This window comes from Anarhichas minor, unplaced genomic scaffold, assembly GCF_050575085.1.
Source record: "Anarhichas minor isolate MPS153535 unplaced genomic scaffold, ASM5057508v1 ptg000043l, whole genome shotgun sequence".
In the NCBI taxonomy this organism is placed as follows: Eukaryota; Metazoa; Chordata; class Actinopteri; order Perciformes; family Anarhichadidae; genus Anarhichas; species Anarhichas minor.
The window spans coordinates 5,508,573-5,535,014 of NW_027466489.1; the positions used below are offsets into that span (position 1 = coordinate 5,508,573).

Sequence of the window (26,442 nt, forward strand, 5' to 3'; positions counted from 1 at the left end):
TCCCTGTTGGCCTCACAATCGTACCGGTTGTATATTGTGTCTCCGTCGATGAAGGCACCATTGTTGTAGATGTTCCTGGGCTAGTCAATGGATGCAGAGTTGTGCTGGTACCTGCTGTTGTTTCAGGTTTTTGTTCAGTTGATGTTTGAGTAAAGTCTTTAGTCATTAGGGTGGGTGTAGACATTGAACTTGCTGATACCGCTGTATTTGTGGTGGGATTGATTGTTGTTTTGGAATGATCAGTGTTGGTAGAGCTGCTTCTTCCACTTGAGGTGAGTGTTGTTGTTGACTCTGTTGAACCTGTTTTTCCCATTGGCCTCACAGTCGTACTGGTTGTATATTGTGTCTCCGTCGATGAAGGCACCATTGTTGTAGATGTTCCTGGGCTAGTCAATGGATGCAGAGTTGTGCTGGTACCTGCTGTTGTTGTTTCAGTTTTTAGTTCAGTTGATGTTTGAGTGAAGTCACTTGTCAATAGGGGGGATGTCGACATTGAACTTATTGCTACCTCTGTAATTGTTGTGGAATTGGTTGTTGTTGTGGAATGATCAGTGTTGGTAGTGCTGCTTCTTCCATTTGAGGTGAGTGTTGATGTTGACTCTGTTGAATCTGTTTTCCCTGTTGGCCTCACAATCGTACCGGTTGTATATTGTGTCTCCGTCGATGAAGGCACCATTGTTGTAGATGTTCCTGGGCTAGTCAATGGATGCAGAGTTGTGCTGGTACCTGCTGTTGTTGTTTCAGTTTTTAGTTCAGTTGATGTTTGAGTAAAGTCTTTAGTCATTAGGGTGGGTGTAGACATTGAACTTGCTGATACCGCTGTATTTGTGGTGGGATTGATTAATGTTGTGGAATGATCAGTGTTGGTAGTGCTGCTTCTTCCATTTGAGGTGAGTGTTGATGTTGACTCTGTTGAATCTGTTTTCCCTGTTGGCCTCACAGTCGTACCGGTTGTATATTGTGTCTCCGTCGATGAAGGCACCATTGTTGTAGATGTTCCTGGGCTAGTCAATGGATGCAGAGTTGTGCTGGTACCTGCTGTTGTTGTTTCAGTTTTTAGTTCAGTTGATGTTTGAGTGAAGTCACTTGTTAATAGGGGGGATGTCGACATTGAACTTATTGATACCTCTGTAATTGTTGTGGAATTGGTTGTTGTTGTGGAATGATCAGTGTTGGTAGTGCTGCTTCTTAAATTTGAGGTGAGTGTTGATGTTGACTCTGTTGAATCTGTTTTCCCTGTTGGCCTCACAGTCGTACCGGTTGTATATTGTGTCTCTGTCGATGAAGGCACCATTGTTGTAGATGTTCCTGGGCTAGTTAATGGGTGCAGAGTTGTGCTGGTACCTGCTGTTGTTTCAGGTTTTTGTTCAGTTGATGTTTGAGTAAAGTCTTTTGTCATTAGGGTGGGTGTAGACATTGAACTTGCTGATACCGCTGTATTTGTGGTGTGATTGATTGTTGTTGACTGATCAGTGTTGGTAGTGCTGCTTCTTCCATTTGAGGTGAGTGTTGATGTTGACTCTGTTGAATCTGTTTTCCCTGTTGGCCTCACAGTCGTACCGGTTGTATATTGTGTCTCTGTCGATGAAGGCACCATTGTTGTAGATGTTCCTGGGCTAGTTAATGGGTGCAGAGTTGTGCTGGTACCTGCTGTTGTTTCAGGTTTTTGTTCAGTTGATGTTTGAGTAAAGTCTTTTGTCATTAGGGTGGGTGTAGACATTGAACTTGCTGATACCGCTGTATTTGTGGTGTGATTGATTGTTGTTGACTGATCAGTGTTGGTAGTGCTGCTTCTTCCATTTGAGGTGAGTGTTGATGTTGACTCTGTTGAACCTGTTTTTCCCGTTGGCCTCACAGTCGTACTGGTTGTATATTGTGTCTCCATCGATGAAGGCACCATTGTTGTAGATGTTCCTGGGCTAGTCAATGGGTGCAGAGTTGTGCTGGTACCTGCTGTTGTTGTTTCAGTTTTTAGTTCAGTTGATGTTTGAGTGAAGTCACTAGTCAGTAGGGGGGTTGTAGACATTGAACTTGCTGAAACCTCTGTATTTGTGGTGTGATTGATTGTTGTTGACTGATCAGTGTTGGTAGTGCTGCTTCTTCCATTTGAGGTGAGTGTTGATGTTGACTCTGTTGAATCTGTTTTCCCTGTTGGCCTCACAGTCGTACCGGTTGTATATTGTGTCTCTGTCGATGAAGGCACCATTGTTGTAGATGTTCCTGGGCTAGTCAATGGATGCAGAGTTGTGCTGGTACCTGCTGTTGTTGTTTCAGTTTTTAGTTCAGTTGATGTTTGAGTGAAGTCACTAGTCAGTAGGGGGGTTGTAGACATTGAACTTGCTGAAACCTCTGTATTTGTGGTGTGATTGATTGTTGTTGACTGATCAGTGTTGGTAGTGCTGCTTCTTCCATTTAAGGTGAGTGTTGATGTTGACTCTGTTGAACCTGTTTTTCCCGTTGGCCTCACAGTCGTACCGGTTGTATATTGTTTCTCCGTCGATGAAGGCACCATTGTTGTAGATGTTCCTGGGCTAGTAAATGGATGCAGAGTTGTGCTGGTACCTGCTGTTGTTGTTTCAGTTTTTAGTTCAGTTGATGTTTGAGTGAAGTCACTTGTCAATAGGGGGGATGTCGACATTGAACTTATTGCTACCTCTGTAATTGTTGTGGAATTGGTTGTTGTTGTGGAATGATCAGTGTTGGTAGTGCTGCTTCTTCCATTTGAGGTGAGTGTTGATGTTGACTCTGTTGAATCTGTTTTCCCTGTTGGCCTCACAATCGTACCGGTTGTATATTGTGTCTCCGTCGATGAAGGCACCATTGTTGTAGATGTTCCTGGGCTAGTCAATGGATGCAGAGTTGTGCTGGTACCTGCTGTTGTTTCAGGTTTTTGTTCAGTTGATGTTTGAGTAAAGTCTTTAGTCATTAGGGTGGGTGTAGACATTGAACTTGCTGATACCGCTGTATTTGTGGTGGGATTGATTGTTGTTTTGGAATGATCAGTGTTGGTAGTGCTGCTTCTTCCACTTGAGGTGAGTGTTGTTGTTGACTCTGTTGAACCTGTTTTTCCCATTGGCCTCACAGTCGTACTGGTTGTATATTGTGTCTCCGTCGATGAAGGCACCATTGTTGTAGATGTTCCTGGGCTAGTCAATGGATGCAGAGTTGTGCTGGTACCTGCTGTTGTTGTTTCAGTTTTTAGTTCAGTTGATGTTTGAGTGAAGTCACTTGTCAATAGGGGGGATGTCGACATTGAACTTATTGCTACCTCTGTAATTGTTGTGGAATTGGTTGTTGTTGTGGAATGATCAGTGTTGGTAGTGCTGCTTCTTCCATTTGAGGTGAGTGTTGATGTTGACTCTGTTGAATCTGTTTTCCCTGTTGGCCTCACAATCGTACCGGTTGTATATTGTGTCTCCGTCGATGAAGGCACCATTGTTGTAGATGTTCCTGGGCTAGTCAATGGATGCAGAGTTGTGCTGGTACCTGCTGTTGTTGTTTCAGTTTTTAGTTCAGTTGATGTTTGAGTAAAGTCTTTAGTCATTAGGGTGGGTGTAGACATTGAACTTGCTGATACCGCTGTATTTGTGGTGGGATTGATTAATGTTGTGGAATGATCAGTGTTGGTAGTGCTGCTTCTTCCATTTAAGGTGAGTGTTGTTGTTGACTCTGTTGAATCCGTTTTCCCTGTTGGCCTCACAGTCGTACCGGTTGTATATTGTGTCTCCGTCGATGAAGGCACCATTGTTGTAGATGTTCCTGGGCTAGTCAATGGGTGCAGAGTTGTGCTGGTACCTGCTGTTGTTGTTTCAGTTTTTAGTTCAGTTGATGTTTGAGTGAAGTCACTAGTCAGTAGGGGGGTTGTAGACATTGAACTTGCTGAAACCTCTGTATTTGTGGTGTGATTGATTGTTGTTGACTGATCAATGTTGGTAGTGCTGCTTCTTCCATTTGAGGTGAGTGTTGATGTTGACTCTGTTGAACCTGTTTTTCCCGTTGGCCTCACAGTCGTACTGGTTGTATATTGTGTCTCCGTCGATGAAGACACCATTGTTGTAGATGTTCCTGGGCTAGTCAATGGGTGCAGAGTTGTGCTGGTACCTGCTGTTGTTTCAGGTTTTTGTTCAGTTGATGTTTGAGTAAAGTCTTTAGTCATTAGGGTGGGTGTAGACATTGAACTTGCTGATACCGCTGTATTTGTGGTGGGATTGATTGTTGTTTTGGAATGATCAGTGTTGGTAGTGCTGCTTCTTCCATTTGAGGTGAGTGTTGATGTTGACTCTGTTGAATCTGTTTTCCCTGTTGGCCTCACAGTCGTACCGGTTGTATATTGTGTCTCCGTCGATGAAGGCATCATTGTTGTAGATGTTCCTGGGCTAGTCAATGGATGCAGAGTTGTGCTGGTACCTGCTGTTGTTGTTTCAGTTTTTAGTTCAGTTGATGTTTGAGTGAAGTCACTTGTTAATAGGGGGGATGTCGACATTGAACTTATTGATACCTCTGTAATTGTTGTGGAATTGGTTGTTGTTGTGGAATGATCAGTGCTGGTAGTGCTGCTTCTTCCATTTGAGGTGAGTGTTGATGTTGACTCTGTTGAATCTGTTTTCCCTGTTGGCCTCACAGTCGTACCGGTTGTATATTGTGTCTCTGTCGATGAAGGCACCATTGTTGTAGATGTTCCTGGGCTAGTCAATGGATGCAGAGTTGTGCTGGTACCTGCTGTTGTTGTTTCAGTTTTTAGTTCAGTTGATGTTTGAGTAAAGTCTTTAGTCATTAGGGTGGGTGTAGACATTGAACTTGCTGATACCGCTGTATTTGTGGTGGGATTGATTAATGTTGTGGAATGATCAGTGTTGGTAGTGCTGCTTCTTCCATTTAAGGTGAGTGTTGTTGTTGACTCTGTTGAATCCGTTTTCCCTGTTGGCCTCACAGTCGTACCGGTTGTATATTGTGTCTCCGTCGATGAAGGCACCATTGTTGTAGATGTTCCTGGGCTAGTCAATGGGTGCAGAGTTGTGCTGGTACCTGCTGTTGTTGTTTCAGTTTTTAGTTCAGTTGATGTTTGAGTGAAGTCTTTTGTCATTAGGGTGGGTGTAGACATTGAACTTGCTGATACCGCTGTATTTGTGGTGTGATTGATTGTTGTTGACTGATCAGTGTTGGTAGTGCTGCTTCTTCCATTTGAGGTGAGTGTTGATGTTGACTCTGTTGAACCTGTTTTTCCCATTGGCCTCACAGTCGTACTGGTTGTATATTGTGTCTCCATCGATGAAGGCACCATTGTTGTAGATGTTCCTTGGCTAGTCAATGGGTCCCTAGTTGTGCTGATAGCTGCTGTTGTTTCAGTTTTTAGTTCAGTTGATGTTTGAGTGAAGTCACTAGTCAGTAGGGGGGATGTAGACATTGAAATTGCTGATACCGCTGTATTTGTGGTGGGATTGATTAATGTTGTGGAATGATCAGTGTTGGTAGTGCTGCTTCTTCCATTTGAGGTGAGTGTTGTTGTTGACTCTGTTGAACCTGTTTTTCCCATTGGCCTCACAGTCGTACTGGTTGTATATTGTGTCTCCGTCGATGAAGGCACCATTGTTGTAGATGTTCCTGGGCTAGTCAATGGGTGCAGAGTTGTGCTGGTACCTGCTGTTGTTTCAGGTTTTTGTTCAGTTGATGTTTGAGTAAAGTCTTTAGTCATTAGGGTGGGTGTAGACATTGAACTTGCTGATACCGCTGTATTTGTGGTGGGATTGATTGTTGTTTTGGAATGATCAGTGTTGGTAGTGCTGCTTCTTCCATTTGAGGTGAGTGTTGTTGTTGACTCTGTTGAACCTGTTTTTCCCGTTGCCCTCACAGTCAAACCGGTTGTATATTGTGTCTCCGTCGATGAAAGCACCATTGTTGTAGATGTTCCTTGGCTAGTCAATGGGTCCCTAGTTGTGCTGATAGCTGCTGTTGTTTCAGTTTTTAGTTCAGTTGATGTTTGAGTGAAGTCGCTTGTCAATAGGAGGGATGTCGACATTGAACTTATTGATACCTCTGTAATTGTTGTGGAATTGGTTGTTGTTGTGGAATGATCAGTGTTGGTAGTGCTGCTTCTTCCATTTGAGGTGAGTGTTGATGTTGACTCTGATGAATCTGTTTTCCCTGTTGGCCTCACAGTCGTACCGGTTGTATATTGTGTCTCCGTCGATGAAGGCACCATTGTTGTAGATGTTCCTGGGCTAGTCAATGGGTCCCTAGTTGTGCTGATAGCTGCTGTTGTTTCAGGTTTTAGTTCAGTTGATGTTTGAGTGAAGTCACTAGTCAGTAGGGGGGATGTAGACATTGAAATTGCTGATACCGCTGTATTTGTGGTGGGATTGATTAATGTTGTGGAATGATCAGTGTTGGTAGTGCTGCTTCTTCCATTTGAGGTGAGTGTTGTTGTTGACTCTGTTGAATCCGTTTTCCCTGTTGACCTCACAGTCGTACCGGTTGTATATTCTGTCTCCGTCGATGAAGGCACCATTGTTGTAGATGTTCCTGGGCTAGTAAATGGATGCAGAGTTGTGCTGGTACCTGCTGTTGTTGTTTCAGTTTTTAGTTCAGTTGATGTTTGAGTGAAGTCACTTGTCAATAGGGGGGATGTCGACATTGAACTTATTGATACCTCTGTAATTGTTGTGGAATTGGTTGTTGTTGTGGAATGATCAGTGTTGGTAGTGCTGCTTCTTCCATTTGAGGTGAGTGTTGATGTTGACTCTGTTGAACCTGTTTTTCCCGTTGGCCTCACAGTCGTACTGGTTGTATATTGTGTCTCCGTCGATGAAGGCACCATTGTTGTAGATGTTCCTGGGCTAGTCAATGGGTGCAGAGTTGTGCTGGTACCTGCTGTTGTTTCAGGTTTTTGTTCAGTTGATGTTTGAGTAAAGTCTTTAGTCATTAGGGTGGGTGTAGACATTGAACTTGCTGATACCGCTGTATTTGTGGTGGGATTGATTGTTGTTTTGGAATGATCAGTGTTGGTAGTGCTGCTTCTTCCATTTGAGGTGAGTGTTGATGTTGACTCTGTTGAATCTGTTTTCCCTGTTGGCCTCACAGTCGTACCGGTTGTATATTGTGTCTCCGTCGATGAAGGCACCATTGTTGTAGATGTTCCTGGGCTAGTCAATGGATGCAGAGTTGTGCTGGTACCTGCTGTTGTTGTTTCAGTTTTTAGTTCAGTTGATGTTTGAGTGAAGTCACTAGTCAGTAGGGGGGTTGTAGACATTGAACTTGCTGAAACCTCTGTATTTGTGGTGTGATTGATTGTTGTTGACTGATCAGTGTTGGTAGTGCTGCTTCTTCCATTTGAGGTGAGTGTTGATGTTGACTCTGTTGAACCTGTTTTTCCCGTTGGCCTCACAGTTGTACTGGTTGTATATTGTGTCTCTGTCGATGAAGGCACCATTGTTGTAGATGTTCCTGGGCTAGTCAATGGATGCAGAGTTGTGCTGGTACCTGCTGTTGTTGTTTCAGTTTTTAGTTCAGTTGATGTTTGAGTGAAGTCACTAGTCAGTAGGGGGGATGTAGACATTGAACTTATTGATACCTCTGTAATTGTTGTGGAATTGGTTGTTGTTGTGGAATGATCAGTGTTGGTAATGCTGCTTCTTCCATATGAGGTGAGTGTTGTTGTTGACTCTGTTGAACCTGTTTTTCCCGTTGGCCTCACAGTCGTACTGGTTGTATATTGTGTCTCCGTCGATGAAGGCACCATTGTTGTAGATGTTCCTGGGCTAGTCAATGGGTGCAGAGTTGTGCTGGTACCTGCTGTTGTTTCAGGTTTTTGTTCAGTTGATGTTTGAGTAAAGTCTTTAGTCATTAGGGTGGGTGTAGACATTGAACTTGCTGATACCGCTGTATTTGTGGTGGGATTGATTGTTGTTTTGGAATGATCAGTGTTGGTAGTGCTGCTTCTTCCATTTGAGGTGAGTGTTGATGTTGACTCTGTTGAATCTGTTTTCCCTGTTGGCCTCACAGTCGTACCGGTTGTATATTGTGTCTCCGTCGATGAAGGCACCATTGTTGTAGATGTTCCTGGGCTAGTCAATGGATGCAGAGTTGTGCTGGTACCTGCTGTTGTTGTTTCAGTTTTTAGTTCAGTTGATGTTTGAGTGAAGTCACTAGTCAGTAGGGGGGTTGTAGACATTGAACTTGCTGAAACCTCTGTATTTGTGGTGTGATTGATTGTTGTTGACTGATCAGTGTTGGTAGTGCTGCTTCTTCCATTTGAGGTGAGTGTTGATGTTGACTCTGTTGAACCTGTTTTTCCCGTTGGCCTCACAGTCGTACTGGTTGTATATTGTGTCTCCGTCGATGAAGGCACCATTGTTGTAGATGTTCCTGGGCTAGTCAATGGGTGCAGAGTTGTGCTGGTACCTGCTGTTGTTTCAGGTTTTTGTTCAGTTGATGTTTGAGTAAAGTCTTTAGTCATTAGGGTGGGTGTAGACATTGAACTTGCTGATACCGCTGTATTTGTGGTGGGATTGATTGTTGTTTTGGAATGATCAGTGTTGGTAGTGCTGCTTCTTCCATTTGAGGTGAGTGTTGATGTTGACTCTGTTGAACCTGTTTTTCCCGTTGGCCTCACAGTTGTACTGGTTGTATATTGTGTCTCTGTCGATGAAGGCACCATTGTTGTAGATGTTCCTGGGCTAGTCAATGGATGCAGAGTTGTGCTGGTACCTGCTGTTGTTGTTTCAGTTTTTAGTTCAGTTGATGTTTGAGTGAAGTCACTAATCAGTAGGGGGGATGTAGACATTGAACTTATTGATACCTCTGTAATTGTTGTGGAATTGGTTGTTGTTGTGGAATGATCAGTGTTGGTAATGCTGCTTCTTCCATATGAGGTGAGTGTTGTTGTTGACTCTGTTGAACCTGTTTTTCCCGTTGCCCTCACAGTCAAACCGGTTGTATATTGTGTCTCCGTCGATGAAAGCACCATTGTTGTAGATGTTCCTTGGCTAGTCAATGGGTCCCTAGTTGTGCTGATAGCTGCTGTTGTTTCAGTTTTTAGTTCAGTTGATGTTTGAGTGAAGTCACTAGTCAGTAGGGGGGATGTAGACATTGAAATTGCTGATACCGCTGTATTTGTGGTGGGATTGATTAATGTTGTGGAATGATCAGTGTTGGTAGTGCTGCTTCTTCCATTTGAGGTGAGTGTTGTTGTTGACTCTGTTGAATCCGTTTTCCCTGTTGGCCTCACAGTCGTACCGGTTATATATTGTGTCTCCGTCGATGAAGGCACCATTGTTGTAGATGTTCCTGGGCTAGTAAATGGATGCAGAGTTGTGCTGGTACCTGCTGTTGTTGTTTCAGTTTTTAGTTCAGTTGATGTTTGAGTGAAGTCACTAGTCAGTAGGGGGGTTGTAGACATTGAACTTGCTGAAACCTCTGTATTTGTGGTGTGATTGATTGTTGTTGACTGATCAGTGTTGGTAGTGCTGCTTCTTCCATTTGAGGTGAGTGTTGATGTTGACTCTGATGAATCTGTTTTCCCTGTTGGCCTCACAGTCGTACCGGTTGTATATTGTGTCTCCGTCGATGAAGGCACCATTGTTGTAGATGTTCCTGGGCTAGTCAATGGGTCCCTAGTTGTGCTGATAGCTGCTGTTGTTTCAGGTTTTAGTTCAGTTGATGTTTGAGTGAAGTCACTAGTCAGTAGGGTGGGTGTAGACATTGAACTTGCTGATACCGCTGTATTTGTGGTGGGATTGATTGTTGTTTTGGAATGATCAGTGTTGGTAGTGCTGCTTCTTCCATTTGAGGTGAGTGTTGATGTTGACTCTGTTGAACCTGTTTTTCCCGTTGGCCTCACAGTCGTACCGGTTGTATATTGTGTCTCCGTCGATGAAGGCACCATTGTTGTAGATGTTCCTGGGCTAGTAAATGGATGCAGAGTTGTGCTGGTACCTGCTGTTGTTGTTTCAGTTTTTAGTTCAGTTGATGTTTGAGTGAAGTCACTTGTCAATAGGGGGGATGTCGACATTGAACTTATTGCTACCTCTGTAATTGTTGTGGAATTGGTTGTTGTTGTGGAATGATCAGTGTTGGTAGTGCTGCTTCTTCCATTTGAGGTGAGTGTTGATGTTGACTCTGATGAATCTGTTTTCCCTGTTGGCCTCACAGTCGTACCGGTTGTATATTGTGTCTCCGTCGATGAAGGCACCATTGTTGTAGATGTTCCTGGGCTAGTCAATGGGTCCCTAGTTGTGCTGATAGCTGCTGTTGTTTCAGTTTTTAGTTCAGTTGATGTTTGAGTGAAGTCACTAGTCATTAGGGGGGATGTAGACATTGAAATTGCTGATACCGCTGTATTTGTGGTGGGATTGATTAATGTTGTGGAATGATCAGTGTTGGTAGTGCTGCTTCTTCCATTTGAGGTGAGTGTTGTTGTTGACTCTGTTGAATCCGTTTTCCCTGTTGGCCTCACAGTCGTACCGGTTGTATATTCTGTCTCCGTCGATGAAGGCACCATTGTTGTAGATGTTCCTGGGCTAGTAAATGGATGCAGAGTTGTGCTGGTACCTGCTGTTGTTGTTTCAGTTTTTTGTTCAGTTGATGTTTGAGTAAAGTCTTTAGTCATTAGGGTGGGTGTAGACATTGAACTTGCTGATACCGCTGCATTTGTGGTGGGATTGATTGTTGTTTTGGAATGATCAGTGTTGGTAGTGCTGCTTCTTCCATTTGAGGTGAGTGTTGATGTTGACTCTGTTGAATCTGTTTTCCCTGTTGGCCTCACAGTCGTACCGGTTGTATATTGTGTCTCCGTCGATGAAGGCACCATTGTTGTAGATGTTCCTGGGCTAGTCAATGGATGCAGAGTTGTGCTGGTACCTGCTGTTGTTGTTTCAGTTTTTAGTTCAGTTGATGTTTGAGTGAAGTCACTTGTCAATAGGGGGGATGTCGACATTGAACTTATTGATACCTCTGTAATTGTTGTGGAATTGGTTGTTGTTGTGGAATGATCAGTGTTGGTAGTGCTGCTTCTTCCATTTGAGGTGAGTGTTGATGTTGACTCTGTTGAATCTGTTTTCCCTGTTGGCCTCACAGTCGTACCGGTTGTATATTGTGTCTCTGTCGATGAAGGCACCATTGTTGTAGATGTTCCTGGGCTAGTCAATGGATGCAGAGTTGTGCTGGTACCTGCTGTTGTTGTTTCAGTTTTTAGTTCAGTTGATGTTTGAGTGAAGTCACTAGTCAGTAGGGGGGTTGTAGACATTGAACTTGCTGAAACCTCTGTATTTGTGGTGTGATTGATTGTTGTTGACTGATCAGTGTTGGTAGTGCTGCTTCTTCCATTTGAGGTGAGTGTTGATGTTGACTCTGTTGAATCTGTTTTCCCTGTTGGCCTCACAGTCGTACCGGTTGTATATTGTGTCTCCGTCGATGAAGGCACCATTGTTGTAGATGTTCCTGGGCTAGTCAATGGATGCAGAGTTGTGCTGGTACCTGCTGTTGTTGTTTCAGTTTTTAGTTCAGTTGATGTTTGAGTGAAGTCACTTGTCAATAGGGGGGATGTCGACATTGAACTTATTGATACCTCTGTAATTGTTGTGGAATTGGTTGTTGTTGTGGAATGATCAGTGTTGGTAGTGCTGCTTCTTCCATTTGAGGTGAGTGTTGATGTTGACTCTGTTGAATCTGTTTTCCCGTTGGCCTCACAGTCGTACCGGTTGTATATTGTGTCTCTGTCGATGAAGGCACCATTGTTGTAGATGTTCCTGGGCTAGTCAATGGATGCAGAGTTGTGCTGGTACCTGCTGTTGTTGTTTCAGTTTTTAGTTCAGTTGACGTTTGAGTGAAGTCACTAGTCAGTAGGGGGGTTGTAGACATTGAACTTGCTGAAACCTCTGTATTTGTGGTGTGATTGATTGTTGTTGACTGATCAGTGTTGGTAGTGCTGCTTCTTCCATTTGAGGTGAGTGTTGATGTTGACTCTGTTGAACCTGTTTTTCCCGTTGGCCTCACAGTCGTACTGGTTGTATATTGTGTCTCCGTCGATGAAGGCACCATTGTTGTAGATGTTCCTTGGCTAGTCAATGGGTCCCTAGTTGTGCTGATAGCTGCTGTTGTTTCAGTTTTTAGTTCAATTGATGTTTGAGTGAAGTCACTAGTCAGTAGGGGGGATGTAGACATTGAAATTGCTGATACCGCTGTATTTGTGGTGGGATTGATTAATGTTGTGGAATGATCAGTGTTGGAAGTGCTGCTTCTTCCATTTGAGGTGAGTGTTGTTGTTGACTCTGTTGAACCTGTTTTTCCCATTGGCCTCACAGTCGTACTGGTTGTATATTGTGTCTCCGTCGATGAAGGCACCATTGTTGTAGATGTTCCTGGGCTAGTCAATGGGTGCAGAGTTGTGCTGGTACCTGCTGTTGTTTCAGGTTTTTGTTCAGTTGATGTTTGAGTAAAGTCTTTAGTCATTAGGGTGGGTGTAGACATTGAACTTGCTGATACCGCTGTATTTGTGGTGGGATTGATTGTTGTTTTGGAATGATCAGTGTTGGTAGTGCTGCTTCTTCCATTTGAGGTGAGTGTTGTTGTTGACTCTGTTGAACCTGTTTTTCCCGTTGCCCTCACAGTCAAACCGGTTGTATATTGTGTCTCCGTCGATGAAAGCACCATTGTTGTAGATGTTCCTTGGCTAGTCAATGGGTCCCTAGTTGTGCTGATAGCTGCTGTTGTTTCAGTTTTTAGTTCAGTTGATGTTTGAGTGAAGTCACTAGTCAGTAGGGGGGATGTAGACATTGAAATTGCTGATACCGCTGTATTTGTGGTGGGATTGATTAATGTTGTGGAATGATCAGTGTTGGTAGTGCTGCTTCTTCCATTTGAGGTGAGTGTTGATGTTGACACTGTTGAATCTGTTTTCCCTGTTGGCCTCACAGTCGTACCGGTTGTATATTGTGTCTCCGTCGATGAAGGCACCATTGTTGTAGATGTTCCTGGGCTAGTCAATGGGTGCAGAGTTGTGCTGGTACCTGCTGTTGTTGTTTCAGTTTTTAGTTCAGTTGATGTTTGAGTGAAGTCACTAGTCAGTAGGGGGGTTGTAGACATTGAACTTGCTGATACCGCTGTATTTGTGGTGGGATTGATTGTTGTTTTGGAATGATCAGTGTTGGTAGTGCTGCTTCTTCCATTTGAGGTGAGTGTTGTTGTTGACTCTGTTGAACCTGTTTTTCCCGTTGCCCTCACAGTCAAACCGGTTGTATATTGTGTCTCCGTCGATGAAAGCACCATTGTTGTAGATGTTCCTGGGCTAGTCAATGGATGCAGAGTTGTGCTGGTACCTGCTGTTGTTGTTTCAGTTTTTAGTTCAGTTGATGTTTGAGTGAAGTCACTAGTCAGTAGGGGGGTTGTAGACATTGAACTTGCTGAAACCTCTGTATTTGTGGTGTGATTGATTGTTGTTGACTGATCAGTGTTGGTAGTGCTGCTTCTTCCATTTGAGGTGAGTGTTGATGTTGACTCTGTTGAATCTGTTTTCCCTGTTGGCCTCACAGTCGTACCGGTTGTATATTGTGTCTCCGTCGATGAAGGCACCATTGTTGTAGATGTTCCTGGGCTAGTCAATGGATGCAGAGTTGTGCTGGTACCTGCTGTTGTTGTTTCAGTTTTTAGTTCAGTTGATGTTTGAGTAAAGTCTTTAGTCATTAGGGTGGGTGTAGACATTGAACTTGCTGATACCGCTGTATTTGTGGTGGGATTGATTGTTGTTTTGGAATGATCAGTGTTGGTAGTGCTGCTTCTTCCATTTGAGGTGAGTGTTGATGTTGACTCTGTTGAACCTGTTTTTCCCGTTGGCCTCACAGTCGTACTGGTTGTATATTGTGTCTCCGTCGATGAAGGCACCATTGTTGTAGATGTTCCTTGGCTAGTCAATGGGTCCCTAGTTGTGCTGATAGCTGCTGTTGTTTCAGTTTTTAGTTCAGTTGATGTTTGAGTGAAGTCACTAGTCAGTAGGGGGGATGTAGACATTGAACTTATTGATACCTCTGTAATTGTTGTGGAATTGGTTGTTGTTGTGGAATGATCAGTGTTGGTAATGCTGCTTCTTCCATATGAGGTGAGTGTTGTTGTTGACTCTGTTGAACCTTTTTTTCCCGTTGCCCTCACAGTCAAACCGGTTGTATATTGTGTCTCCGTCGATGAAAGCACCATTGTTGTAGATGTTCCTTGGCTAGTCAATGGGTCCCTAGTTGTGCTGATAGCTGCTGTTGTTTCAGTTTTTAGTTCAGTTGATGTTTGAGTGAAGTCACTTGTCAATAGGGGGGATGTCGACATTGAACTTATTGATACCTCTGTAATTGTTGTGGAATTGGTTGTTGTTGTGGAATGATCAGTGTTGGTAGTGCTGCTTCTTCCATTTGAGGTGAGTGTTGATGTTGACTCTGTTGAACCTGTTTTTCCCGTTGGCCTCACAGTCGTACTGGTTGTATATTGTGTCTCTGTCGATGAAGGCACCATTGTTGTAGATGTTCCTGGGCTAGTCAATGGGTGCAGAGTTGTGCTGGTACCTGCTGTGTTGGTAGTGTTGGTAGTGCTGCTTCTTCCATTTGAGGTAAGTGACTCTGTTAAACCTGCTGTTAAACAAGACAATATTTGTGCATGATGAATGTATTTGTTATTGCACATCACAGCATCTGGCATCACCATTAAAGTTCAGTCAAAACTTAAGTTAAAATTTATTTCACACATTATTCTGTCTTTTCATTGTTTCAACAATGTTTACTTGGAACAATTCCCAATTTTCTTGCAAATCATATCATCTTCTTGAGTTAGTTTTTTCTTCTTAGCATCGTTATCTTCAATAGTACAGAGGCTGGCTTTTAGACTTTGATATGAGTCATATAAAATGGATATCACTTCCTCCAACACTGATTAGGATATATTTTCATTATCTCGTGCAAATATCAAAAGGCTGTAGTGTAATGTTTGTATTCTTACACTATTCTGTTTCTTCAATTATTAACTGAATATGCCAGTAAATCTACAGTCATCACAGTTATTTCCCCCTTGTGTGCACTCTATTGCTTTTATGGAATTTAGGTTGCGCCTATGAAAAAATGTCCAATCCTGAGATGATGCAGTTATTAAAAATGTACTGAAAACGTATATAAAAACATATAAATCTGCCCTTTGCAAGTAATAGAAAAGGTGATTTAGATATTGTATAGGTTTGTGAATAAGCTACCTAAACTGCACCCACAAAACATTACTCCAGGTGAATTTTAAATATAAAAAAACTACTAAATGAATCACCAAATTCAGTCCCATTTTATGTGAACATTAATGTTCCAAAAAACTCATATATTGAGTACAAAGTATTGTGTGTGATGCTTAATTTGCATGTTAACAACTTGGACAGAGTTTGCACTTTCTGCATTAATTGTAGGACTAAAATTAATCATGTCAAAATGTCATAGCACGATACATACATACTGTCAAATGATATCAGTGTGAAAAATAGTATATTCAAAATACATCTTCAGTAAATTGATAGGTATATAGGCTCACCTGGTTATGCAAAGAATACGATAAATCACAGACTTACCTCTTTTTTGTGTTAAGAACACACAAAATGCCATCAGCACAATGACCACAAAAGTAAGGTTTATAAGAGAACGCCTCCTCCAATTACAGGATCCCAAATTAATCCACTTTATCATTTTCCAGGCCATTCAAATAATCATCCAAAAGATGTAATGTTGAAATATTTCAACTGCTGCAATGTCTTTCACTCCATAAACATGTATACAGTATAATGAAGCAGAATAATTGAGTTATGCAATTTTCAGTCTTGCACTAGACTTAATCTCCCCTTATAAAAGTCTGCAGATTGTCACTTAAGTCTGATCCTGTTGGTAGTGGTATGCCATATCACATTTCTTCTATCATTATCAAATATACTCTGTGTAATTAATGATCAACTGCGGTTGTTACTGATGCAGTGCACTCCCTAGGCAAAGAAACAGATTACTTCCTGCTCACTATGTCAAATAATAATAATGCAATAATTTCAAAGTAGAGCCGAAAGAATTTGGGACCATTTTTAAAATTCTATAAAGAATGTTGGAAACGAAAAGGAGCGTGTTTGGATTATCAGCATTTAAGAAAACTAAATTATTGACATCAATATAATTATTAATGTGTTTGGGGGCAGAAATTGAAACACTAAATTTCTTCACATGTGGAGGGCACATGGTCAGATTCCAACAAAAATAATCATACAGTATGTATTGACTTATAACCAACATTTTTCAGCAATAACCTGCTGCTTTATAGTTACAGTTGTATTTGGGAATGCTCGGTGCTCCAACATGTTAAAGAATCAAACTGACCTTTACACCACAATCCTTAAAGAAATGAATGACTATTTTAAGTTTTGTTTGTTTCTGCAGGACTTTCAAATGTCACCTTGCGTTGTCAAGTGCATCTTGACTCAAATTAGTCTTTTAATAATTACCTGATTGACGTGAGCCATACTTGTTGTTTGACATAAGCATGCAAGGATAAACACTTTGTAGTACTTCATTAAATGACCTGTCCACAGAGCTCATTTGAGAGCTTTTTGTGAACAGAGCCGAAACAATAAAGTACAGATATAAACACACGTGTTTGCTTTCATTGTATTAACAAAAGATAACATGCACATAGTGCTGTCTGCAACCTTATTTCTACAATATGACCTGTTGATGAAGACATGTGCTGCTTAAGGTTGTTAACCACACAGTTAAGTATGGAGTAATCATGTTTTAGAGATATCTAAATGATATGACCATTGCTTTTTCCATTGTAATGGTCAAATATATTCTGAAATTGATTATTTACTGTGTGTATGATTTGTTTTTCATTGTAGTGGTCTTAAATACAAGGTCGAGCTTACAGCATGACCGAAGGTAACTGAATACGGTCTGTAAATATTCACTCTAATGAGAAACAAACGGCATTAGGCTGTTTCCTATGAAGCAGCAAAAACATGATTAACTGCATAATGATTCAACAATATTGTTAACTAACAGAAGTCATGTAACGGTTAACAGTAAGTTTTCAGTTTACAAAGTTTTCAATAACACGCAGGTCAGCATACGGGTGGAGAATTTGCTATTGAGCCTAGAAGAAACTAAGTGCTGTAAAGCTTGTCAATAATCACATCAGCAAACCCACTCACTTCTGATTTCCCTCTATTCTTGTGTTTGACATAACTAAGGCCCACCAAAATGCTTCAACCATTGCCATGGTCATTGATGTTCAAATCCCTATTTGAATGCAGCATTTTTGTTTTTTAATTAAGCTATGCTTTACCCAACAAAATTTCCAAATAACCCAATAAATAAGATATTGTAATCTCAAGTTATTCATTATGCATCAACATGAATTGTGTTGTCATTGTCAGACGGCCAGTGCTGTGTAGAGGGTATGTGGGTCATTTCAGGACTGTCCCAGGCACTGAGACGCAGCGGAGCACTATAGAGTTTCAACAAAGCCAGGTAATAAATATGTTGGCATGGCAACGGACTATTAGTTATTTATTAATTTTAAAAGGAAGAAAACAGACAAAAAATGAAAGATGAAAACACCCTCCGTGAGTCAGATTCAAAGTAAACTCAAATATTTTTCCATAAAAGGTCTTGAAAATGTTAGACAGAGGATGATAGAAAAAAAATCAGCTTGTTAAACTCAACCAAATGGAATAATATTGAAATATTTTATTAATGTTTAATAAAACAGTAAATACACACAACTGTCTCTCGTGGCACTCCACTCATTAACATAACCTCAAACTATTGCATTTTATCAAGAATCAGTTTCAATAACAATTGTCCATAGCTGCTACTAGAGCAACTAGAACTACAATATGCCATATCTGACATAGCGTCAAGCAGTCCACCAAACAGGTTAGGAAACAAATAGATCAGTTCCCTCCAAATGACTGTGACGCACACACGCGCACACACACACACACACACACACACACACACACACACACACACACACACACACACACACACACACACACACACACACACACACACACACACACACACACACACACACACACACACACACTTTAATTCCCACACTTAAGCCTCCTTCTGTCCCTCCTGCAGACCATCTTCTGTTCCTGTTGCTATCAGCTCTGTTTGCGCTCTCCGACGCTCCGCCTCTGTTATCGTCATTGGGTGCAGAGGGAAAAATCCTGCCAACCCTGCAGAAAGAGATAGCGGAGAGGGGCAGTGAATATCTTAGAGTCAATATCTTTCACTACAAGCTTTCCCAACTATAGTTATTACATGAATGTTGTCTAGTAGATTTCAAAATATTTTGGAGCTGATGCATCTCTTTTCATTTGAATTTCTCGTTGCCAATTTCTGGAGAACCGAGTAATACCTGATGTTCTACCTGCTTGTTGTGAACGTAAAAGCACATGTAATCTGTATCTGTACAATCCTTTAAACGAGAGGGCATGGATGACATGCTTTAGGGCCCAGTGAGAACACATAATAATTCTAGACAGTCGTCATCATTTATGGTAGCAGATCATATAGAAAACAAGATTTCAAAGAATGGTCAACACAGAGGTAAAGCTCTAGATAGAAATTAAAGGTGTAGGTGCTCTTAAAGGTTATGGATGGCCCTCATTAATAAACAAATCACTAAGAGCAGCACAGTTATCTGGACAGGCAGAAAACAGCAATGTTGATCCACCTTAAAAGCACATGCTCATGTAGTGAATACACACCTAGAAGTTTGGCCACTGGCATTGTAGGGTGTGCGCCACAGCCGATCCAGTACTTGATTCGGTCGAAGTTGAAGCTGACAAGTTTCTCATTGTGGATGTTGGGGAGGGGGTCGTAGGTTCCCAGCTGCTCTAAATATTTACCATCTCTTGCCCTTTTGTTGTAAGCTGCCACAACTCGATAAAAAGGTCTGTTTGCTTGTTTGTGGCCTGCGAGAGCCAATCGGATGACAACGTAACCTCCGTGGTACTTCTTAAGCAGGAGTGATGCTGCAGAAGGAAATGAGCACAGTAAGCATTGCTAAAGGGAAATGAGTTGCTTGTAATTGTTAATGTGGATAATGCACTCTTCACTAAAGGCTGTAACTTCAGAGATTTTGACCATCTTGTTTAAGTAATTTCCAGTTAAGCATAGTTCATGTGAAATTAAACCACAGACTGACCTCTTGCTTTTACAATCCTAAGTGACGGGAGGAGCAGCAGTGAAACGTTCACGTCTTGCTTTGGTTTAGTGTTCTTTATTTGTATTATCTTGTATTGTGTCTGTTGCTTTTTCTCTATTATTGTAAAATACTTTTTGACATTTGCTCTATTACGGTGAAACTCAAACACCTTATTGATGTGAATGGGGTGGAAGAAATGTAAGCGACATCTCTCTCTTCACTATACAACAATATAAATAAAAACAAAAGCACCTGAAACTGCCTCTTGTAAAATGACCACGGAGTTAAATCAACATCTCTAAACCACATTCGCTTTCGCTGGATGAACCTAGTAAGTTGGAAACTGAATGTATATGTACATTATAGACTATATCGTGGCAAAAACAGTTAGTTGATTCATCGACTGACAGAAAATGAATCTATAATTTAATCGATTAACCATTACACTTGCATAATCAAGCAACAATTGCAAATATTCTTGCTTCTTAAAGAGTTTTCTATTGCATATCATTGTGTTTTGATAAAACAAGACATTTGAAGACATGTCCTCTTGTGATGGGCAGTTTTCACTATCTTTGGCATTTCACAGATTAAGTGTGATCGACTGATCAATCTGTAACAGGGAAGAATTGTTAGCTGTAGGGTTACAGTCATATTGATACACTTTATATATGACAAGTTAATTCTGTTAACTGCTGACGAAGCAGCAATAGTTAAGTGAGGAAGCTGTCCCGGCTGCTTCTGCTAAACGTGTAATCCTTACAAAATACACGAGAAACGTGTGACTACACATACTCTAAATGGTTTATGTACTTGTCTTGCTAAAACTCTGTCCCGGTCGTTGCTGCTACAAAGACAGAAACATCAACACCGTCCGGATGTGCCCGTTGTGTTCACATCTTATACTCACATAAATGAACCATGGTGTTGGCTCGATTATCCTGCAACAACACAAAAGTCAACATTAAACCGAAGTGTGTATTAGTAGTAGGTAAATCATTTACTTTTCAAAACGTCATGCACCAAGAGGTGCCCAGCCCACATGGGTTCACAAGATACTACAAACCTAACAAACAAGACCAGTAACCCAATGTGAGCGAGAGAACACATTTAATACTACTTCATGCACGTCAAACACAAAACATCCCCTTAAGTTAGACATCGCAGATAAACTGATATAATGGACAATAGAAAAAAAAACTCCTTTTCATATTAAAGTGTCTTTCTTAACAACGCCAGCAGTGAGTCTCATAGTGTTAGGTGTTAATTATCCTGTGATAACCCTGAACGCATCATTAAACAACAGAATAGCTATGTAGCTGTTGCTAACGGCTGACTTCTAAAGGGCTGTTTGAGGACTAACGTCACGTGCGGCTCAGAAATGAGCAAAAAAACGAGCAAAATACCTCTGCAGGTGTTGGACCGAGTGAAGCAAAATCTCCCCAGTTGTCGCCTTTTCCTTTTTGCTGGCCAGGTGATATAATCAACCTTAATAACTGTATGTTTACAGCAGCAGCAGAAATGTGACATTTGTCAGTACGCGGCCATGTTTAAACAGGAAGTGACGTACGTCACATGCGTTACTGCATCATCGTGACGCAAGATGGCGCTGTTGCACTGCTCCCCACTGTACCGCAGCAAACTAAAGGCCTGGCTTGCAATACTTTGTAGCCTGCTGTTAAAGTCTATGCTGTGAACGCTTTTGCTTCAGAGTGAAATATTTTCGGACACATTAAAACTATTTTGAAGAATTTATGTCAGCCTTGAAAATGTCCCTCAACTTAAAAAATAACTTAATAAAAACATGCCATCACACATTACATTCAAGTTTTTATGGTGTGATTTTACGAATAACCTTTGGTCATGGGTGGTAGAAGTACTCCGATTTTTGAGTAAAAGTAGTAATAGCACACTGCTAAATAATATAATATATTACAAGTTAGGTTTTGCATTTAAAAGTTTAAGTAGAATTACATGACAAGTTGTATCGGCCAAATTATACTTGAAGTATCCAAAAGTAAAAGTAGGCCTACTCATTACACAGAATTGCCCATTTCGAGTGTTATAGTGCTAATATTATATACGGCTGTTACTACATCATATTATTGTATTATTATTAATATTATTAGTATTGGTATATTAAGCAGCATATAAATATGTTAGCTGGTAGAGGTAGGCCTACTGATGGGTACTTTAATTTATGTCATATTTTATGAACAGATTTAGTTTTGTATGTCAAATCATAAACTAGTAACTACAGCTGTCAGATAAATGCAGTGGAGTAAAAACTAGACTACTTATACAATATTACCTTAGATGTAGCAAACAGCGAGAATGCTAAAGTTATGTAAAATCACTTCAGTACATTGTATAAGCTCTTTGGTTATATGTGCTGTCAGACAGGTCATCTTTCACATTCTCTTTTCTATCATTTCTGTTCTACATGTATTGTGTGTCTTACATCAGTAACGCATTGAGTTTCAAATCAGTTTCCCCTGTTGACCCCGGCAGAGATGAAACACTTGTTTCCTGAGAGCGATCATGAATTCAGGGGTCATTGCTTTGCCTGATGTCGTCTGAGTGCACAGAGATTTCTGCCCACTGGGAGCACAAATACCCCCCCCCCCCCCCCCCCAGTCTTGGAACATGGTGATTTCACACTCCTGTTGTGTAAAGCTTGTTTTTCTGTGTGTGTGTGACAAACACATGGTTTTCTGCGAGGAGAGGTCACAGAAGACACACAAAAGAGATGGGCCCTCGTTTGTAATTCTGAAAATATCCTTCTGTCCCTGCGTGACTCCTCATAAATAAAGCCAGTTATGACTTACAAACAGACAAAAGAGACATTACTTAGAATGTTTATAAAACACTTTTTCATTTAATTGATTTAACTCCCATTACGTCACATTTTTTTAAAAGTTTTTGTAAAGAATACATTCAAGGTTGCTACTTTATACGTTGCCATTTATTTTGTAATGTAGTTTAACTAACTTATCAAGTAAAATCTCTCTCTAATTATGAACTAATAATACAGAACTCTGTAGCTAGGATGTTGTTGCTGATTATTTTGACTATATTTGAAGGGAAACATGAGAAATCCTGAAAACAAAATGCCAGAATGAGAAGTATAGCACACAATGTTTAAAACTAATATAATTGACCTAAGTATCACACTACCCAAACTCTCACACACGTGTCTAACTAAATTTATAAAGAAAAACAAGGATGCGAGTTTGAAAAGATTCGAAAATGTTGTCAGTTTGGTTTGTCACAGATTTAATTTCAGCAACCAAGATGAACAACAGAACATTAAACACTTGGTTCTCATCAACCAGGGCTGAGATTTCAAGAGGAAAGCGTCATTATTGAGTTGACCACGTTTTTTCTGTGGAAAAATCTGAAAATGAATAGAGGCTTTACACAGTTAGGAAGCAAACAAAATTCATCTTACATGGTGAATCGGCAATGCGTGATTATCTGAACGGTGACATTGATTCTAGTTGTGGCTCAGTCTCTCGTGAGGACCCCATGCTCTTTGGGATACCAAGACGAGTTGTTCCTCCTCTAATCATCTGTGACAGTTCAGTTAGAGACGCTCAGATGACCAGATATTTTACTTGGAAAAAGCAGGATAAGTCTTCTTTAAAGGTTGAGGCTCCCCCAGACATTGTAGTTAAAGATGTCTTAGTTTAATTTGATTATGTGGAAGAAGAAGACAATACCACTAATGTCTTCTGAACACCATGCTTGATCTTACATCGTGCATTTAACTCTTACTACTTCTGTAAGCTGAATTAAAGTAACATTTTAAATTGATGTGAGGCCATGGGTTTGTTATATGGTCCCAAACCTCTGCATACTGTGTATTACATATATACCAGCTCAAGTTTAGAATCACAAAATCACTTTGAATCACTTTCGGCAGTTATTTCCAAAGCTGCAAAGAATTATATGGTTTGCTTGAAAGGGGGCCTTTTGAGAAATTTGTTCAAATAATTAGAGCGAAGTGTAAATGTTGATGCAGAACTTTGGTCAGACTTGTGTCAGCTATTGTTAGTTCAAGGTACATATTTTTATATTCAGAACTGCGCCTCACACCCCAGAAGCTGCATAAATCTGAATTGTGTTTGAGATTGAAGTTCACACTTCACACACAGGAATTAAAGGAATACTTTGACATTTTGGGAAAGACATTTATTCATTTTTTGGTGGGGAGTCAGATGATAATTTTTTGTACTCATATCTGTCCATTATATATTAAGCTACAGCCAGCTGCTGCTAGCTTTGCACACAGATTGAAAACAGGGGGAAAGAGCTAGCTGGCTTGCGCTGTATGAAGGCAACAGAATCCGCCTACCAGCACCTCTACAGCTCACTAATGAAAATTATATTTAGTTTGTACAATCCCAACGTAAACCAAAGTTGAAAAGAATTGACAGTGATGGACTATTTCTTGAGTAGAAACTTCCTGGAGTCTCTCCTGGTCGCAACTACTCATATGTCTTGGTGCTAAGCTAAGCTAACCCGCTGCTGGCTGTACCCTTCTATTCATCGACCATTATGTGTGAGTGGTATCAATATTCTCATCTTTCAAGAAAGAATACAAGTGTACTTTCCAAAACGTCAAAGTATTGTAGAACTTTGTTTATTGAATTATAAAGGGGTATAGTGTCTTCTTAAATATTGATATGTTTCCTATATTGGTGGTAACTGTAAAATGTGATCATCTTTGTCTGTTTTAAAAAGAAATCCTCCTTGTGGATTCTCTTCTGGTGTATTTACTTTAACTGTTTTCCAGTTTTACGTGCCTGTATGTTGGCGTGGGTAGTGTCTGGAAAGATGTCCGTCTATCTTTTGTTGTGTTTTGAAAGAAGAATAAGAAAAAGACATGGCCGGATGATAATTCAATATCATAATTTATTGTTTTTCAATTAAATCGTATCGTGATTAAATCATATATTGAGGTACCGTGATATACAATTATGTCGGTAAATTACATTTTTCCCCCTATAATTCACCTTGAAACTGTTATGTTCTTAGTCAGTACTTTTCATTTGCCAAATAGTTAATTGAAACAGAAGTATACAAAATAGGCTTTATCATGTGTGTATTTCATAAAGACTTTATTTGTTGAATTGCCATAAAACATACTATATCGTGATATCGGACAGGACATCCTATCCGGATATTGTGAAGACATTACTTTGTACAGTTTGAGCAATGTTGACTATCTAATTCACTTGCATGCCTTTGAAAGGTTCAATGAAACTATTGGAGTACCCCAAAGAAACCCATATGAACAATAGGGAGTGCATGCAAACACTAGGTTCAATAATTGATCAGGAGCCAGATCACAACACAAGAGGCCATGAGAAATGTCTCTGACCGGGGCAAGAGGTGAAAGTCACAGCAAAAGTTAATTTTTATTTCTTGTCTGTGGAACATTGAAATACCACCAACAACCTACAGGGATCAACTCTAAGTCCTTGTGATAACCACTGAATCACTCCAACTGAACGCCCAAAACCATTTCATGCTACTTGACCACCATTTCTGCACCAAATAATACATTTTACGAAGTAGATTATCAGTAAAACAGCTGGCCAAACTGCTCATCATCATTGAAGGAAAATCAACGTTTGTTGTTTTACGTTTAGTTTTTGAAAGGAATAGCACACGCATAAGATTGTTCAGCTCAGTTCGTCGTAATAATGGATCTTTTCAATCACAGGAGCCGTGTGACTTCTTGTCTGTGAGCTCTTTGTGATGCCCCGTGCTTTTTTAAGCATCTGTGTCCAGCGTGAGCAGAGATAGACGTTATGGTTACGGAGAGCACCTAATGGAAAGACAGGATTTGGTCACAGACGGGTGGTCAAGTGATCTTCCTTCTCTGGAAGGATCTTTCAGAGGGTTGTGGTGAGACTAATTGTGATAGCATGCAAAATGGAGGCATCACTTTTATCTTCATTAACAAAGAGACTTTTTCTTTTTCTGTTACTTATTTTGCCGAAGATGTCTCTACTATTGCAGCCACTGATTAAAAGCAGAAATGTTATGTGTTCTTTGGAATTGAGAGGCATGTGGTTGCTTGCCTCGGTCAACAAAGTAGGGAGTGTTGTGGGTGATACACAACCTATTTCATGAGACAAATGTATTAAATACTAACACACACTAACTAATACTGTTACTTTGAACAGCTTTTATTTGTCACTAATTATGTAGTAACTGCATTCATTTACCAAAGCAAACTGTTCTCTGGTTCCATTTTCAAACATTTGAGAATAATAGGTGTAAAATGCTGTTTTCCTCAACCTCTTCAACAGCTTTAGCTTTGAGAAATGAACCAACTCTTGTAGGGCTTAAACACGGTCTGATGGGATATCATGTAAGTCTTCAAAGACCAGGATAATATTTCAGAAACAGGAAGTTCACAGGATAATCGTGTTAAACTCATTGAAATTGGGTTGTAAACTACACTTTCAATCATGTTTTAATGACTTTATATCTTCTTCAGCACCAGAAACAGGGAAATGTGCACAAAAAAAATCGATTTGGCCTAATAAAAAGCAAATGTTTGTGTCCATGTTTGTACTTGTAGAACAAACATGTCGGTCTGATTATAATGTGAGCTCCCCCTTTTAGAAAATGACATTTTGAAGCCCCAAACAATTGCCCGTTTAACAGTTGCACGTTGCACTCAATCAAAGACAAAGAGAGAGCTGAGGAAAGTGTAATTAATGCCACAGTCCAATGGTGGAATGTGTGTAGTTTAGAGGTGCTTATACCTTCCTCAAGGATTTCCATTTTCTACTATTTCGACTGCACTACTGTTCTGAGGGAAAACTTTTTACATCTCTACATTTATTTGACAGCTACATTGCGGCTGCAGATTCACATACATATCATGCGATCAGTATATCAAATATGAGAACTTGTTACAGATTAAACTACCAGTCTACAAAGTACTAACAGTTACCTTCATCTCGAGCAGCAGTAAAATGCTTCTTACATATCTATGCATCTCCGAAATTTGTAATTTTGCTTTTTTATTTTGCTGATCATACTTTTGGACTACATTTTGATTGCAGGACTTTTACATCGTGGTACTACTACTTTTACTTAAGTACAGGATCTGAATACTTCTTCCACCACTGTCAGCGTCCAGCTAGTACAAACGGCGTTCACATACTCACTGATTTCTCCTTTAATTCTGTTTATGTCTCTTTACTTAATCAATTT

The 26,442-nt window shown here is 40.5% G+C and overlaps 2 protein-coding genes across 2 annotated transcripts; both read right to left on the reverse strand.

The window, feature by feature from the left end:
• Positions 1-239: 239 nt before the first annotated feature.
• LOC142970749 (uncharacterized) lies at positions 240-12,444 on the reverse strand. Its single transcript, XM_076111170.1, has 9 exons — positions 12,298-12,444; positions 11,238-11,293; positions 10,288-10,388; positions 10,187-10,203; positions 9,482-9,526; positions 7,669-7,697; positions 4,773-4,868; positions 4,499-4,559; positions 240-329 (listed from the first exon to the last, which is right to left on the reverse strand). The coding sequence occupies exons 1-9, from the start codon at positions 12,442-12,444 to the stop codon at positions 240-242; spliced, it is 642 nt and encodes a 213-aa protein (XP_075967285.1).
• Positions 12,445-17,709: 5,265 nt separating this feature from the next.
• On the reverse strand, positions 17,710-20,753 carry mrps16 (mitochondrial ribosomal protein S16). The gene is made up of 4 exons (XM_076110880.1): positions 20,610-20,753; positions 20,114-20,144; positions 18,764-19,030; positions 17,710-18,229 (listed from the first exon to the last, which is right to left on the reverse strand). The coding sequence occupies exons 2-4, from the start codon at positions 20,124-20,126 to the stop codon at positions 18,105-18,107; spliced, it is 405 nt and encodes a 134-aa protein (XP_075966995.1). The 5' UTR covers positions 20,127-20,144; positions 20,610-20,753; the 3' UTR covers positions 17,710-18,104.
• Positions 20,754-26,442: the final 5,689 nt, after the last annotated feature.

Bases quoted from the DNA above. Each gene is read 5' to 3' on its own strand.
- LOC142970749 (XM_076111170.1), bottom strand. From the start codon at position 12,444: ATGACTAAAGACTTTACTCAAACATCAACTGAACAAAAACCTGAAACA. The intron at 10,389-11,237 runs GTCTACAACCCC...CTCAAATGGAAG, and splicing joins GAGGTTTCAGCAAGTTCAAT to AAGCAGCACTACCAACACTG. The intron at 7,698-9,481 runs ACCTCAAATGGA...ATATACAACCAG, and splicing joins CAGAGTCAACATCAACACTC to TACGACTGTGAGGCCAACGG.
- mrps16 (XM_076110880.1), bottom strand. The intron at 18,230-18,763 runs GTGTGTATTCAC...CTCTTTCTGCAG, and splicing joins GCCAGTGGCCAAACTTCTAG to GGTTGGCAGGATTTTTCCCT.